The sequence below is a fragment of the Notolabrus celidotus genome, chromosome 14 (assembly GCF_009762535.1).
Source record: "Notolabrus celidotus isolate fNotCel1 chromosome 14, fNotCel1.pri, whole genome shotgun sequence".
In the NCBI taxonomy this organism is placed as follows: Eukaryota; Metazoa; Chordata; class Actinopteri; order Labriformes; family Labridae; genus Notolabrus; species Notolabrus celidotus.
The window spans coordinates 8,858,823-8,874,935 of NC_048285.1; the positions used below are offsets into that span (position 1 = coordinate 8,858,823).

At 39.4% G+C, this 16,113-nt stretch overlaps 1 protein-coding gene across 1 annotated transcript in view; it reads right to left on the reverse strand.

Moving 5' to 3' along the window:
- Positions 1 to 15,883, reverse strand: part of gramd1bb (GRAM domain containing 1Bb) — a 75,432-nt gene extending 59,549 nt beyond the window's left edge. The window contains exons 1-4 of the mRNA XM_034701350.1: positions 15,594 to 15,883; positions 15,003 to 15,502; positions 6,170 to 6,259; positions 2,074 to 2,100 (exon numbers count right to left, since the gene is read on the reverse strand). Coding sequence (XP_034557241.1) covers positions 2,074 to 2,100; positions 6,170 to 6,259; positions 15,003 to 15,403 — 518 coding nt within the window. The 5' untranslated portion in view covers positions 15,404 to 15,502; positions 15,594 to 15,883. The remainder of the gene's footprint in view (positions 1 to 2,073; positions 2,101 to 6,169; positions 6,260 to 15,002; positions 15,503 to 15,593) is intronic.
- Between the last annotated feature and the right edge of the window lie 230 nt (positions 15,884 to 16,113).

Sequence of the window (16,113 nt, forward strand, 5' to 3'; positions counted from 1 at the left end):
GAAAGCTACTACTCCCCTCTCATTGGATATTTATCGGGACTTTAAAGTAAAACTAGACTCAACACATCTCTAACTGTGCTAACAAGTCATTGCCAAGTAGCATCCTTAGATGCTGAAAAATGGTTGAAATGCAGTAATGCAAAAAAAAATGTTAGAATCTTGAACGTCTGCTTCAGGCTGGCTACAAAACCCCAGGAGATTGAATTAACACCTTTTTTTAAATGCCAACTAGTACAGCAGAAATAAACACGTTTGAAGACTGGTACTGGACTATATATGTATATATATATATATATATATATATTTTTTTATATACATATATATATATATATATATATATATATATATACAAAAACAGGAGCGCAATTTTTTTTTAAAGTCATCCATTTTAAGAGCATTAAGGTTAGGAGTTATACACCGGACTGTGATGAGTTCACACCAGATGTGCTAGTTGTAGCTGTTAGGATGCTGAAAGCCCACTATGGCGACTGCTAATGTTTGACTTCTTCAAACCAATGTGTGATATAACTGAGCCCACAACCATGAAACAGTCCATGTTCATCTTTCAGTGTTCGCGCCCTGGAGTCTTCAAGTTTCCACATCACGCCTGTTTACTCATATTTCAAACCGAACCACTGTTTGCTTCAAAACGAGTTCTGTCACGTAAACATTTTTGCAGTCACATGCCTTACACTGAGAATGAAGAGAGGTGTTTAACTGGCTTTTAGAATATAATTAATGGACAAATATTACATTCACTGCTAGCAAGGAACGACACTCTACCCTTAAAGGTTGGCGATAGTTATATGCTTTACAAAGAAGCTGTTATCTGTGATGGAAGGCCATTACCAAGAAGAAATTTGACCTCAGATCAAGTGGTGAAAACAGAAAACACAAACTGCTTTCAACAAACCAGCTCCTGGTTGTGTGCTGGAGTGGAGAGACGCCTAGTGGTTTAAATTGGCCTGGCCTTGTTGTCATCCAACTCGCATGACTGACCACTCAAAGCATACCAAACCAGAAACCCACATACCAAAGTGCACAGACATATACACCCAAAAAAACAGTCTCTACTCAGCTCAGAAATGCTTCAGACAAACACCACTCTGGTGTAATGGCACAACACAAACACACACACGCCAAAAAACAAAGAGCTTCCACAGTTAAGTAGTCATAACAAGCTGTGAAGATCACTCTCATCATAACAACCCCAATGAAAATAACAACAATAATTAGTCAGGTCTGAGTTACTAGCAGACAACATTTGGAGAAATTCTAGCATGTAACTGATGCACACACAAAGTAAAACATGCAAACAGCCTTTTAGTAAATTGTACTAAATGCAGATAACAAACCAAGCCTTACATAGAAAAAACGAAATAATCTATGAATCAAAAGCAAAAAGTTTTACCTCTTCATCCTTCCCCTATCTCATCCTACTACTCCCACATTGCTGTTCAACACACAGTAAGGAAGATGTAAATGAGTGCATTGCATATGCATGAGCAAGTTCTCCTCCCAAAAGTTCAGCATCAAAGTTTTCCCATACATTCACTTGTTGCAGCATTTCTCATGTGCTGCAACTAACAGCAAAAACATCATTTACCATGACTTACCTTTTCAGCTCGTACCTTGAACCCCTTTGCTTTAGGAACAGCAGAGTGTCTCCTGTAAAAGTAAAACCTTCACACACTGTAGAATTAAGTAGATCTGCTGTCAGCGCTGCACAGATCTGCCACAGGCTGGCTAGCTAAACAACCAAAAAGCTCCACAATCGTTTCAACCCCACAAAGCCCTGTTTGTGTCTGATGTTGTTTGTCCAATAAAAAGCAAACAATAGCATTCCATGGCTTGCAACTGTATTCACTGCTGGCCTCTCTAAATGCAAAGCTCATTCAAACACCTTGCTTGGCAGACAAAGCCCTGAAACTGTGTCACATGCAGGGTGGGCGGGCCGGGGCAAATGGGGTGACTGTGAGGCCAGTCCCACTGTATCTTTGCCCCATAAGCCCACCAGCCTACGATGCCTGCTCACACTTCTGCTACACAAAAGTATTTCAAAAGTAGACATACCTGATTTTGTCCGCTGCACTGTCAGACCTGTACAGGAAGGAGGAAAAGGAGAGAGAGATCAGTTATAGGATTTCAACCCACTGCTGCCATTGAAACATTTGAAGCTTAAATTCAGTCTAATATAAACAAAATGAATTAAATCCTTTAAACAATCTAATAAAGTAGAAAATCAATTCACCATTCAATGGAATTCCACACCATGGAGGTCTTTGTAGTTCCTTTCACTACTCAAAATGTTGATTCTTGCTCTAAAAAAATAATTCCTAACAGTTGGACAGGTTCTTTATGTATCTATTCATTTACTCTAACTGTTGCCCAACATCAGCTTTTCAAGGGCAGATGCTAATACAGATAATTAGTGAGCAGGGGCCTATACTACGAAGCAAATTCAGCATACATGGGGTATCTTTTCCAGATCCAGCTTCGCTTAACTTGAGAAAGGAGACAATGCTAAGTGGTCACACAAAGCTGGTTATCAACATGATAAGTTACCTTGAGCGTCTTCACATGAGGCAACAGATGACCAATCCCTGACATGTACAGGCTGCTACAGACTCAGAGTACTATGTATGATATTAGGAAAATCTGAGGAAGTTAAAATATAATCCAGACTTATATCAACACAGCTGTGTTTGCATAGATGAAGGAACTACTGGCAGATAAGAAAAAAACGCAAAAATTAAGAAATTAAGACCCATCATTAGCGTTAGATCTGACTATAATAACTCCTGTTTATTCCCTGAAAGTGTCATACATGCCACAAGAATAAACCAGAGAGACAAATCAGTTTTATATCTGATATTTCAGCTGTAGCCTTGATGGTATCCAACCTAGCAGTGTGGAGATAGGTCTCTAAAAAGGAAAACATGATTCAACGTGATAAACATTCTATATTCAATACAGTACAGCAACCTAAGCCTTGATCTATTTAAATCTCAGTTGATGTCAGGAAAGCACAAGCAATAACTTTCATCATTTCTTTCAGATGGAAAATCATTCAGACTTTAAAGTTTGGGTCATTGACTCAAATTTTAAGAACACATACAGAATCAGCCTACTATTATAATAAGAATAAGTCACGATTTAATCTGTTTCCCTGAAGGACAAAGAAAAACCTGCCATAGTGATTTATTTTCAGACGACCTATCTGTAATGATTTCTATCAGGTTTTTAAAGCTAGAAAATCAGCTCAAATCATTCTGTTAAAATGTTATCAAGCATTTAAACAGGAAGGCATGATTAAGATTTAGCAGTATATAATATGATTGGCATACATACAATCCAATATGAACCTTAAATATAACTTTTGGTTTTTATACACCACAGAAAAAAAGTTGTCTCAGTAAATAAGTCTCAACATTTCCTCAGGCGTGGAGCAGAAGACAATATTTGCAAATGTTGTTTTGAAGGGTTCAGAGTTATGAAATGTTTTCTTTGCTCATAACACTCAAACTTTTCTTACCCTCAAGTAAGAAGTATATTGCATAAGCTTTATGCACAGTAAAAAAATAAAATAATTTGACTATATGATAACCTCATGACAATGCCATAAATAGCATGTTTTACTGAATATGTTGAGATCAGTTGTATAATATCACAATATTGGGGCAAACCTTGCCCACAGATGGCCTCAGCCTGGGTCAGGTCAGGTTTGCTGCTCAGTGTTAAGGTCTTGCATGAAGGAGCAACAATTAGCTCGTATGCATAAGGAACAAAAGAAACTGAGACTCTGTTTAAAGCTTGGCTTAAAATGTCTTTTGGCCCTTGCCTTATTGGGTTGCTTATTTATGTCTCGCCTAATAGTGTTTGTCTTATGTAAATCACACAGTACTTTGTTTTTGATGAGGGGTGTGCAAACAAACAAGTCTTCCCCTGCTTAACTTGATAAATAGGTTACAGTGAAGTAAAGCACCCCATGCCTTTAGAAGTGAACCTAGCATTGGATTTTGGAATCTCACTTTGATTACATAATGATGTAATCTTCACTATAAAATGACCCTATGGTGACATGCCTTGCTGTGTGTAATCCCGATTCCACAAATCACACTCATCTGCTGCGTCATCTTCACTGATGAGTCATACAACACTGTCTTCAGCAAAGTCACATTGTGATATTACATAACTCTATCTGCAGTTACAGCGGAGGAGCACAACTTGGCAGAAGCCTCAGTTACAGACACACCAAAACGACAGCAAATGAGCAAAGTTGTCCCCATGTTATTATCTAAATTTCAGCCATGCCCTTTCCTGAACCCCAACTGATGCCCTGATAATCTGGCAGTGGCAGCTATAATCACAGCGAGTCATACACATGAGCCAACAGCCAGCTGTAACTCTACCAGAAAATGCAGCTGCACATAGCACGCTGAACAAACTGCAGCACACAAGACAAACAGACAGTTGTGATAAAAGCAGAAGGAAAGGCAGACGAGACAGGTAGAGAGGCAGTGGTGCAGCCTGCAGGCAGAAATGCAGCTGTTTTTACCTGCAGAGGAGACATGACATTCCGTGCCCTCTAAATCCGGCTACAGAACGCTGCTCTCCCTGCAGCTGCTGCAGACGCCCCTCACTAGCTATCACCAGCACAGCAAAGTGTAGCGCAGCGAGAAATCCCATAGGTTTGACAGGTACTGCTCCTAATTTGAGCAAGTGGAGACAGCGAGCGAGATGAGTGCGCGGGAGGGAGAGCCGGAGAGAGAAACATAGGGAAGAGTGCAGGACTGAGAAAGGGATCGGAGGTGTAGTAAATAGCAGACACAGCTAAAGGCGAAGGCAGCTTAGTGGGTGGTTGTGAGGATGTAGAAGAGGAGTTTTCCTGCACAATTTTTGTTTCATAATTGCATACTTTGATCATAAAATGCACGCAGTCTTTCAGAATAAACTAGGTATTGAAAAGATATGATGCAGTCAGGAGCGGCTCCATCATTTTACTTGGGGCAATACAGGTGTTAGAATTGCTTTGGATTTGGGGTCCAGACTGTCTTAAAATCAGTAGTCTGCTGACGTACTTTCAATGATCCATCACCTCAGCCTTTATTTGAACAAAATCTTCAATCCACATTCACCAGCTGGTGTTAAAAGCTAACATGCAAACATTATTTCATCTGCCTCACATCACTACTTCAAGAGTCATATTGCTAAAAACACACTTCTTTCTTTCAATTTTCCACTTCCATATAAAACCCTAAATATTACCTTGCAGGACACAGGATTAGACGGAACCCTGAATCACTTTTGACTAATCTGGTTCTTCCTGAACACATTTCAGGACAGAGGAACTATCTGCATTTCTTAACTTTGTATCTAGACTTTTTGTCCCGACTTTCCTTCCTTATCTCCTTGCTGAGTTTCCCTGTGGCTGCAAGACTTTACTGAAGGAATAAAGTGTGACACTGAATATCACAACCCCAGCCACTAGGCACACACTCGTGCTAAAAACAGTAACAGAGACACACACACACAAACTTGCACCCCCGGTCCAATAATTGAGTTAATGTCCAAGCCTGTCATTGGAGCTCATGTGACAACTGTGGCATATACAATGTCGGCAAAGGGCTAATGATACTGCTCCAACTGAAAAGCACAGACCGCAGTTACTGCAGGTGCACTCACACATGGCCATTAGCGCCTGGCAACTGAATGAGCAGATCCTATAGGGATTACTCACATTGAAAGCACGCCTTTTTGTCATTAAGGCTTTGGGGAAAATAATTTGAACCCTCTCTGTGATCTCTGGAAGTCGTCATTAATGTCATTGTTGTTGTTCTATAAGTTTCTCTGACAGAGATCATGCCACAAATTTATATTCTTATGTAAATCAATTAAAAACCACAACAAACAGAACTGTGTTTGCAGTGATGCATCAGTGCACCATTATGAAGAGGAAGTGCCCCCTAGTGGAGAATTAATGAAACAGACTGATGTGACCAGAAGTGAAGGAAAACATTGATATGTTGTGTTGATTGCACTCTCCAGTAGCATGAATCCACATACAGCCTCGTAGACTAGATACACATAAAATCTGCACTGTATATGCCACAAATAAGGCCACTACAGTGGAAATATGCACACATTAACACACACACATTTCACTCACCTCTCCTCTCGGATTAGTGGAGTCAAGAAGCGAGTGCCGTCGTCCTCATGGCTGCTCTGCTGGCTGCTCTGCTGACTGCTTTGTTGGCTGCTGCAGGATACATGAGACAAGATGTGGGCTTATTGATCATTACTGGTGGTTAAACACATTTCAATGTGAGGTATCTATGAAATGGTTAAAGTGAATCATGTTGTTAATTAGTCAATTAGTTACCATGCATATTGCTACTTTCCCCTGAAAACTGAAAAACTGAGTTAAAAACATGTAGACAAACAACACAGGATAAATAGACCCTGAAGTATGTACTTTACGTATGACTTTTAAATGATTGTGTTAATTTAAAGTTATTCTGTTGGATAAAAATGTAAAATTGCCTTCCTTATATATTTTCAGGTATCCAAGGTTATGTAAATCAAGTGTCAAATACATACATCAACTATGAAATATACTGTAATTGGCATGAGCATGGCAACTTGGAGAATGTTGGACCTGTCCTGTTCTTGCACCAATCCAGTGATTACACTAGAGGGAGCTATGTTATGCACTATGCAAAAACAACAATTCAAAGATAAGGCTTCTTAGGGTTCTAAATTTGAGGATGAATACTGAATGATTCATGAATGAACAAGGAGAGAAGCATGAGTATTTGATAACTCAGTTTCCTGTCACTGTATCACACATTAGTTTTATTTTCAGATATCTGTTACCATCTTTAATTTCACCATCTAATTGTCAAAGGAGATTAAGTTACACAAGTGAACGATTTGAAACAGATTGAGAAATGGTTTCACAAAGACTTGTCTGTCTTTTTCTTCTCATTTTAGGGTTTTTCTATTTCAAGATTCTGCTGTCATTCCATCAGCAGCTTGACATTTAAGTATAGAGCCAGCCTGTTGGGAAAGGTCTTCATTAATTCTTACTGTTAACTCTGCAGAGAGCACTATTCTGGTTCCAACAATTGGAGTGCTCTACAAAAGGCTGTGGGGGATGATGGGGTGAATTAAGAAGCTGAATTTAAAAGGTTTGGGTACTTTGTGAATGCTGCAGATGCATTTCTTGGGAAGTTTTTAAGAATATGGGGGAAATGGTTATCTGCATGTCAATTTATATTTCACTATTTCATAATAGTAATAATAATCATCATTAATTCTCAAACTTGACGGAATTGTATATAAAATCAAAAAAATAAAATAAAAGCTCACTGGAGGTTTGGCTGTACTAACACTAACAAATAAGTAAGTGTAACTTCTTCATATCAAGGAAGAAGAGGCTAGCAACATATAAACGACTGACCAATCACAATCATTAACAAGTCTCCTCATCAGCAGATCATCATATTTCGAAACCCAGAGCAAACTATAATATTAGAAATGTGCAAACTAAGGCTTGTACTATCTCTCCCCCTCATTATTGCACAGAAGATCTCGATATAATACCTCAAATGTATCCCTTTAGAGAAATGTGTTAATCTGAATTATTCCTGTGCCGCATATAACAGCTTTTGACACATTTCAGCTCCAGCCCTCATGGTATCAAACAGAGCGGTGCAGAGATAAAAATCAATATGAAAACATGATTCAAAGTGATAAACACATGTAATTTAACATCTAACGAGTTGGTCTACAACAACATGAAGTCTCTGGAATTGGCCTGTTTCCTTCTCTTTTGATAGCTGATACTAATAACTTTCAATAAAATCACACATATAAAATCATTCTGTTAAAGACAGTCTCCTGCTGTCTCTCTTCTTCCTCCTTCATAGTAGTGGTTGACAGATATTGTTTTTTCAATGGTCGATACCGATGATTAGGGAGCATGTTGGGGGATGATTGATATAAAAATGCCGATATCATGTTGTTGCATTTACAATTTTTTTTTAATGTTTTTTTTAATTCATTCATGAAATAGAAAAATACACTGCAGTTTATTGCACCCAAACCGCATAACACACCACCAGCCAGCAGGTGGCAGTAAAAGGGCTACATCTCTCTAATTGAGACATAAAGAAAGAGGCATGCAGCTTTCTGGTGCATCCTAGTCTATTGCAAAGGAGCGAGCCGTTGAACCTGTGGAAAAGTTTGAGGCTGGAATCACTTAGAGCCATCAATACAAATGCAGAAAGAGGACTCAGTCATGTCACTGAAGGTAATACCATTTGAGAGGAGATTTTTGCAGGAGAAGCTGAGTGTTAAAAAGGTTGAAATTTATCAGCCAGACTTCAAAATTAAACAGCCTAAAACAACAAAGGGAGGAATTACACTTGTTTCCAAGGAGCTGGTTTACCTAAGGCTTAGCTAACGCCATGGAGTGATGCTAATGCTTTATGATACTACCCCAGCCTCCTTTTCAAACATCAGGATCAAACCCAGCATGGAGTCAAACAGGTATGACTAATTCAAAGCTAAAATACAAGACCAAACAAAAGTCCACAAGGAAAATAATATGATCAATCAGCTCAGCGATTACAGATTCATGTCTCAACTGAACTGAATACTCTGGTGTTATATCTGTTGTTACACCTTGTACAGAATATGTAGAATTTGGATTGTTATAACCTGCCCTGAAAAAAAGGGCACCAGCTGCCACTGCCAACATCTAAGTATTTGTAATGGAAACAGATGAAACCGATACTGTGTGTAGATTGTATTGCTCACATGCTCAGAGCTCAGATCACCTTACATCATAACAATGCACCCAGTACCATAAACACTAGATATTAGTATCACTGCTGGTGATTAGAAAATTCAGAAACAGCATCATTGGCCTTTGTAAAGTGAAAAAGTATTGCTTTTATGGAATATATCACTTCAGTTTCACTGCCTTATATTATTGCTCATGTCTCCTCTGCAGCAGGTGCAGCGTGTCTGCAAGCTGTTCTCTCAGAGGGGGGACATACAGTATGTGCTGGAGAAGCAGATGTGTTTGTTCGAGGTTTATGCAAGTGTTTCTTCTGTATCTCCATCTTTTGGAGCATGTTTCTTTGAAATCACAAGGATAGAGAGTTGACATGGCATGTGCCCCCGGTGAATAATTCAGCACACATACACAATTGATGGAATATGTGCTTTGAACAGGATAGCAAGAAGGACGAACAAAGCACTGCCAGAGTTGGAAGAAAGTTGCAAAGGCAAAAATCTGCAGAAAAAAGTTAAACCAAGCCACATTTGTGAATGAATGTGTACTGTTATGTTTTTATGTAATGTGTTTTTAGTGATGAAGGCCAAACAACCTAAGGGTAAACTCAGCGATTCTGAAGGGTGCCAGTTAGGCCAGGTGGTGAAGTCGCATGCTCAATATACAGAGGCTATACACCTCAAGTGGGGGTCGGGTTCAGTTCCACCTTGCAGCCCTTTTCCCACATGTCTCCCCCCACTTCTTGCTCTCTACACTGTTCTATCTACTAAAAATAAAAGGCAGAAAAAACACAGAAAATATAACATACAAAAAACTCTGCATATCTGAGATCGCTGAATACAACCCAGCTATATTAAATCAAATCACATTCATATTTGCATATTTTTTATCGTTTTATTATGCTAGCCATGGGTTCTCAAACAATTGGGTTAATCATTAAATAATTAAATAAATAATATAAGTTTTAAGAATTAATCTTATTCATATAAGCTTAAAATGCAACCAACCATTATAAACAATTATGATTACCAGAAAAGAAGAGAGGAAGAAAATAAATTACAGTTTACAGGGGAATGAATGGCCACCTGTTTCAGCTCCATAAGGAAGCTGTGAGTATTTCACAGATGTTAATTGTCCATTCATCCAATGATCAAATTAAAAAAAGATTTCCTGGAAATTAAAATTGAATTATTTCAGCACATTTTCATCATCACAACTGATGTAAAGAAGCATTCACACTAGCAGCACACACACTAACATTTCCTAAAACATTCAACAGTAACCTCGTAAGACCGGGTTGTGATTTGGAGATGTATAAATGGCAGGACGAGGTAGAGGAAGTGAAGCGTGTCTGAAGATACTGCACCACTTCCTCAAAATAGCCCTTCTCTTATCAAGCAGCAGAACAGCAGATTCCACTGTGTCTCTGCTTCTACTGTTCCCAGACACACAAAGGCAGACGGACACACACTCACACACTCACACATATACCTACAGTCCTCAGATCCTAGGCACTGCACATAGAAAGGTAAGGCAGAAACAAGGCTAGGATTAGAAAGTCAGAGGGACAAATGTTACTTTACAGACAACAATCAGAATTATGGACACAACTTCCCAGCCTCCACTTTGACAACAGAGCTGATTAAAACCAGAGCCAGACTGAAATATTGTCAGGATTTTATACCCAATCACACTAGCTTTGCCGATTTGAACCAATCTGAGTGGAAAATAACTTCATGTTCTAAATAGATGAGGCCAAGCTGAGGTTTAATCACAGAGCTCACATCAATAAAGCATTCAATTTATGAAAAAGCCAGACGTACACCCATTATTTAAACTCCCTACTCCTTTCTTCATATGCACACTGAAGCAACCAGTCAATTCACAATAGAATGTTAATTAATACTCACGATACATTCAACATCTTCCAACGGCACCACGTTGGGATCATTCACTCACACTTGTATTTTAGTCACTCACAAAACATTTTCCACAGAGGTGGTCCATGGCATATAAAAAAAACTAGTTCAGAGGAACAAAGTTCTGGCCAGTCATGAGTGTCCTATCCTTGCCTGAGGTGAAGGTCCAGTTTACTGCATAGCTGAAGCTGAAAAACACTACTAAAACAATGCGCTGTAGCCACTGTGTGTCATGCTCAGAGTTAATATTTAAAGATTGTTTTTAAAAGTTAACACTTGAGGCACAAACCAAATGGGCTGATGAGGCAGAAACTTCGCCTTCACTGTAACCTGCTCTTGAATGCAGTCTTAAGATATTAGTTTGTTTAGATACTGTATTTAAAACATTAGCCATAGCATTTGTAAGAGAGATTATTGTGGGTTTTTTTTACCTTACATACCTGATTATTAAATGAGGCATAATAATAAGAAACCTGTGTATCAGCACTGATGATGCGTACACTACCAGTCAAAAGTTTGGACACACCTTCTCCTTCAATGGTTTTTATCTATTTTAAGTATTTTCAACATTGCAGTTTAATACTAAAGACATCAAAACTATGAAATAATATGGTTTAGCCATAATCTGGATTACAACAGTAGTCAAATAGGGCTATCCATTGTGTACTAACCCTACCTCTGAACAACACAACAGATAATCTCAAACAAATTACATAAACACAAATTAACTCCTCACAAGGCTCATGTTAACTAGAAACCATTCCAGGAGACCACTTCATGAAGCAGACAGAGAATACCAAGAGTGTGCAAAGCTGTCATGAAGGAAAAAGGGACCTACTTTACAGAATCTAAAATATAAAACATATTCTGTTTTGTTTAACACTTTTTTGTGAACTAAATAATTCCATATATGTTCTTTCATAGTTTTGATGACTTTGGTATTAATCTACAGTGTTTCAAATAATTAAAATAAATACAAACCCTTGAATGAGAAGGTGTTTCCAAACTTTTGACTGGTAAATCATTCAGTTTCATTAAATGTCTTATTTTGTATTTCTGCAGGTACCACAGAGGAAGAATTCAAAGTGGGCACATCCCAGGAATCTCAGCTACGTTATGCACTCAGAAAAACTACCTTTTTAAACTTTTCTTGTAGCACATTCAAATATGAAGACATTTTTAAAGGGCTCATGTCTTTTTTCAACTGTCATTTCATTATCTGCTATCATGGTGCCTTTTCACGTCCAATAAATAAATCTTACAGCTGTCCCTTCATAAGAATAACACTGCCAAGTCCTTCATATTTTATCACTGCGCAAAAAGATTAAGGGTCGACAGATATTGGTATTTCAGGGCTGATACCGGTGCCGATTCTTGGCTGTTTGTAAGGCTGATAGGCAATATTTGGGACTAATATGCATTCACAGTAAAGTTCAAAACTTTCTGTCAGAATTTGGAATTTGTAATATCAATAACATCCAACACAAGACTTTGTTTAAATGCTTTAGAGAATGTGTCATCAAAACTGAAACTTGCAACATCCTATACAGAAGATCCGTTAATCAGTAACACCCAGAGTACATTATGTCACGCAGCGCTTTGACGTCCAGCCAATCAGACAGTGTTGTGGGCGGGATATTAGAGGAATCAGAGTGGTGGGTGAAAACAGACCCAGAGGGGAGAACACATCAGAAGTGGAGCCAAAGCAGCGTACTTTTAATTCATTCGTTTTATGAGTAAAGCATCTGTACAATGCCTTTGAATGTGGACTTTTTGGAAAGCAATAAAATCTTGATACTTGGATTTTTAGGTGGTTTCAAAACATACTGCACATTTAATTTTTTTTTTTCCAATAATCCAGTCTGAGGAACTGTAAATAACACGTACACAATCAAGCTCTAAGATGAGTTCCAAAGCTGCTTTGATTTGCACATAATGGTTTTGAGGGAAAATGTTGCTTACATGTTGAGAACCGAAGCTGTATACTGTTTCATTCTGTAAGCATTTCTTATTTTGTATGTAATTTGTACTGCTGTGGAAAGACATAATAAACAGTAAGTGAGCTTTCCCTGCTTTGCAATGTTGCAGGTGCGGCTCACACCAGAACAAGAAGAGTTTAATCTAATGTACATCCTTTGGTTCGCGTCCTCATTTAGTTTGCAGATAACTTTGCTGCATAAGCTTTCTGACTGTAACACCAGAGCCTCCAGTAAAAAGGACAGAAACTGCTTTTTATCCTGCTTTGCTTTATTTATGTATTCACAGCGGCGCTCCTGTGAAACAAGTTGTGAAAAACTAAAAGTTGAAAGAAATAAGCGCCCACAAGGCAGAAATAATAAACAGATGTGAGGATGAGTGCTGACTAGATAGAAAATAGTGTACAGTAAAGCATGTCCTTGCTACGTCACATAATAAATGTGCTTGTTCTGTTCATCAATAATGAAGAGAAGATAAACATTAAGTTCTGGATTATTAATGTCACTCCCACGCTGCTTTAATCCTATAGAACTTTCTTTAAGATGACAACAAGCAGCAGAGTAAGGAGGAGCTGTGTCGTCCTTCAAGGAACAGTAAAGCGTTAGCTTGTTAGAACAGCACACAGCACACCCTGAGGGGGAGCTAGGCTGCACACATGATGTGCCGGATAATGACAGTATTTCACACTCAAGAGAGATGACGAGGTCATGAACTGATGCCTCGGGGGAAATAGTGTCTCCCACTCACATAGAGAAAACGCATTGATGGAGTGAGTAATGATCCTATTCCTATCTACCTACTGTAACTAGTGACAGCTTTTATTTGAGACAGCAAAGACTGAAGTGAAGGAACTACCAGACACTTCATGTTTCATCCCAGGAAACTGTGCCTATAATTAACTGTGAAAAGATGAATTCTCAAGAAATGATAAAAGTGGGTCATGTACGGTCCTATTTCCCATGGATGGAGTAAAATAACTTACACTGGTGTACTGTGTAAATTTTACAAATGGAAGAAAAATAGCTGTTTAGCTTGGTTTTAGCATAACTGGGACTCAGAGATGGCTGGGGGCTTGTTGCTTTATCTCCAGAGAGTGCCCCAACTCTCAGGTAAAATAAAAGAACTAACTTATTAGAAATAAAACATCTGCTCAAAAGAAAGAAACATCTAACAGCAAGAGTTATTAATGTAGTTTAGAGCCAGTCTATTTAAATGATGTCATTGTTCCTCTCCTCTAGAGCAGACCTTATCTCAGATGTTAATACAACAGTGCATCTTAAAGGACCACTGATTTTTTTCACACCTTCACCTTTCCTCTGTTACTGCTCTCAGCCTAACCTTTTATATATCATGAGACCGCATACTCTCTATGTCTATTGTGTACATGCGTACACCCAAGACGGAGAAGCTTGATAACTTTGTTGATATCTAAGCAGACATCTGCACTCTGTTTTTTCTTGTTAACAAGTCTAACAACTTTCAAAGTTATCCGTTGCTGTGGCAGCTCATTTATGTGAACTACACATGTCTTGCAAGTGTCATCTACCCTTCCAACCTCTAAAGCGTCCAAATGGATGGACCTAATGTGTGCGCACAGATGAGTTCAGTCTGACAATTAAGCAGAGGCATAGACAGTTTTAAATCTGAATTTGGTAAACATGTCTAATAATTTCATGACAAGAGTATCGTCCTTTTTTCTCTCTTTCAACTGATCATATTGACTTTTTATGAGGAGTATTTTTGGGGGTATTTACATACAACACTGCTTTAAAATAATATTAGAGGCCACAGGTTTTCTTCAAAGTCCACAAATATCCATGCTACGATCACAGACTTTTGATGCAAGGGATTCATTATATCTAGATACATTACTCTACTGCTAAAAATAGCAGGACTTCAGTAAGGACAAAACAGTTTTAGAAAGTGATAAGACTCAAAAGAACTCCAGGTCAACCCTTTGTCCTCCAGCACACAGAAAGGGTTTCTTTCTTTTGAGACAATGGTACCTCTTCAAATAAATTCAAAAAAGGCCTGCTGTGCTTCAGACTGAGAACAAGATTCTCATCAAACAGCATCTAAAACACCATCAGGTGTATTAAACTGTGTGTGGGGATTAAGCTGCTTCATGCTGAACATGAATCAAACTGTAAAATACTTCAGCTCATGGCAACAACTCTCAATCTGTTGGCAATCCAGGACATTAGAGTAGATGGGAGGAGAGTTGAAGCAGAATGGAGGTATTAGGGAAGATGAAGGGAGAATTGGGGAACAAGGATAGGTAATTAGGGAGGGCCCATACCAACCTGCTCTCACTGCATTGCTCCTTCTTCTCTCGGACCTTCAGCCACTTCCTCAACAGGAAACGCTTCCGTCTTGGCGAGGCACTAGGCGTGGAGCAGCGCGACCAGGAAGCAGGGCCGTCTTCGTCACTGGACGGCGTGATCTCAATAGAAGGCAGCTGGAGGTACTCCTTCGAATTGGAGCGAGATCGCTCCGTGAGTTGACCGACGGTTAAGCGCCCCCTTTCGTTTTCCTTCTCGCTGGGCACGTTCCTCATGCGCCGCATCTTGAACCGCTTCCGCCTGAGAGTTGGAGTTGAGTGTACAGAGCAATCTGAAACAACATAACTTCCTCCATCCGAGTATACCGGAGAATCACTGGGGATGCTCACCTGGAGTGAAGGTGGTCTGAGAGTGTCGCTCATAGTCCTGACTAGCTTTCTAAAATGCTAATATTCTTCCTTTTTTTTTTTAAGTCCTTGGTCACAGGAACGGCAAATTCAACAGCTCTGCAGCTTGAAGGGCTTTAAGCAAAAGAAAGTTGAGGTTCAGTGCAGGAAAGTTGAGGCACAATGAAGATCCTTAGACAATCTTTGGTGGACTTCACACACTCACTCAGCTCCTCCTGTTTATTTTGAAACCCTCTCCACGTGTCAGCCAATGCATTGAAAGCCTGGCTGAGAAGTCCTGATAGCAGATATCTTGGTCTCAACCAAGTCCTTCCGCTGCTCCTCAGCTGTTGGCTGATAAGTATCAGTCCAGTGGCTGGCTGACAGACTGTGAGGAGTAGTCTTGTGGCAGTAAACTCAGTCTCTCAGGCTGGGCAGGAGAGGGCTGGATTAGATAACAAAGGGGGCTTCTGTTCTGAGAGCAGCAGATGAAACATGTATAAGGCCTGTCAGGGAGTGTAACACAACTCCTTTGACGGTCCTCCCTGGGGAATGGCAGGCCAAGTTACACTCAACCTCACACACTCACACACACTCACACACACTCACACACACTCACACACACCACACACACACACACACACACACACACACACACACACACACACAAACTCACTTACCCACGGCTACGCTCGTGTCCAAGCTGCCAAGGTTGTTACCTTAGTTGTTGTTGCTAATGTTAAGGT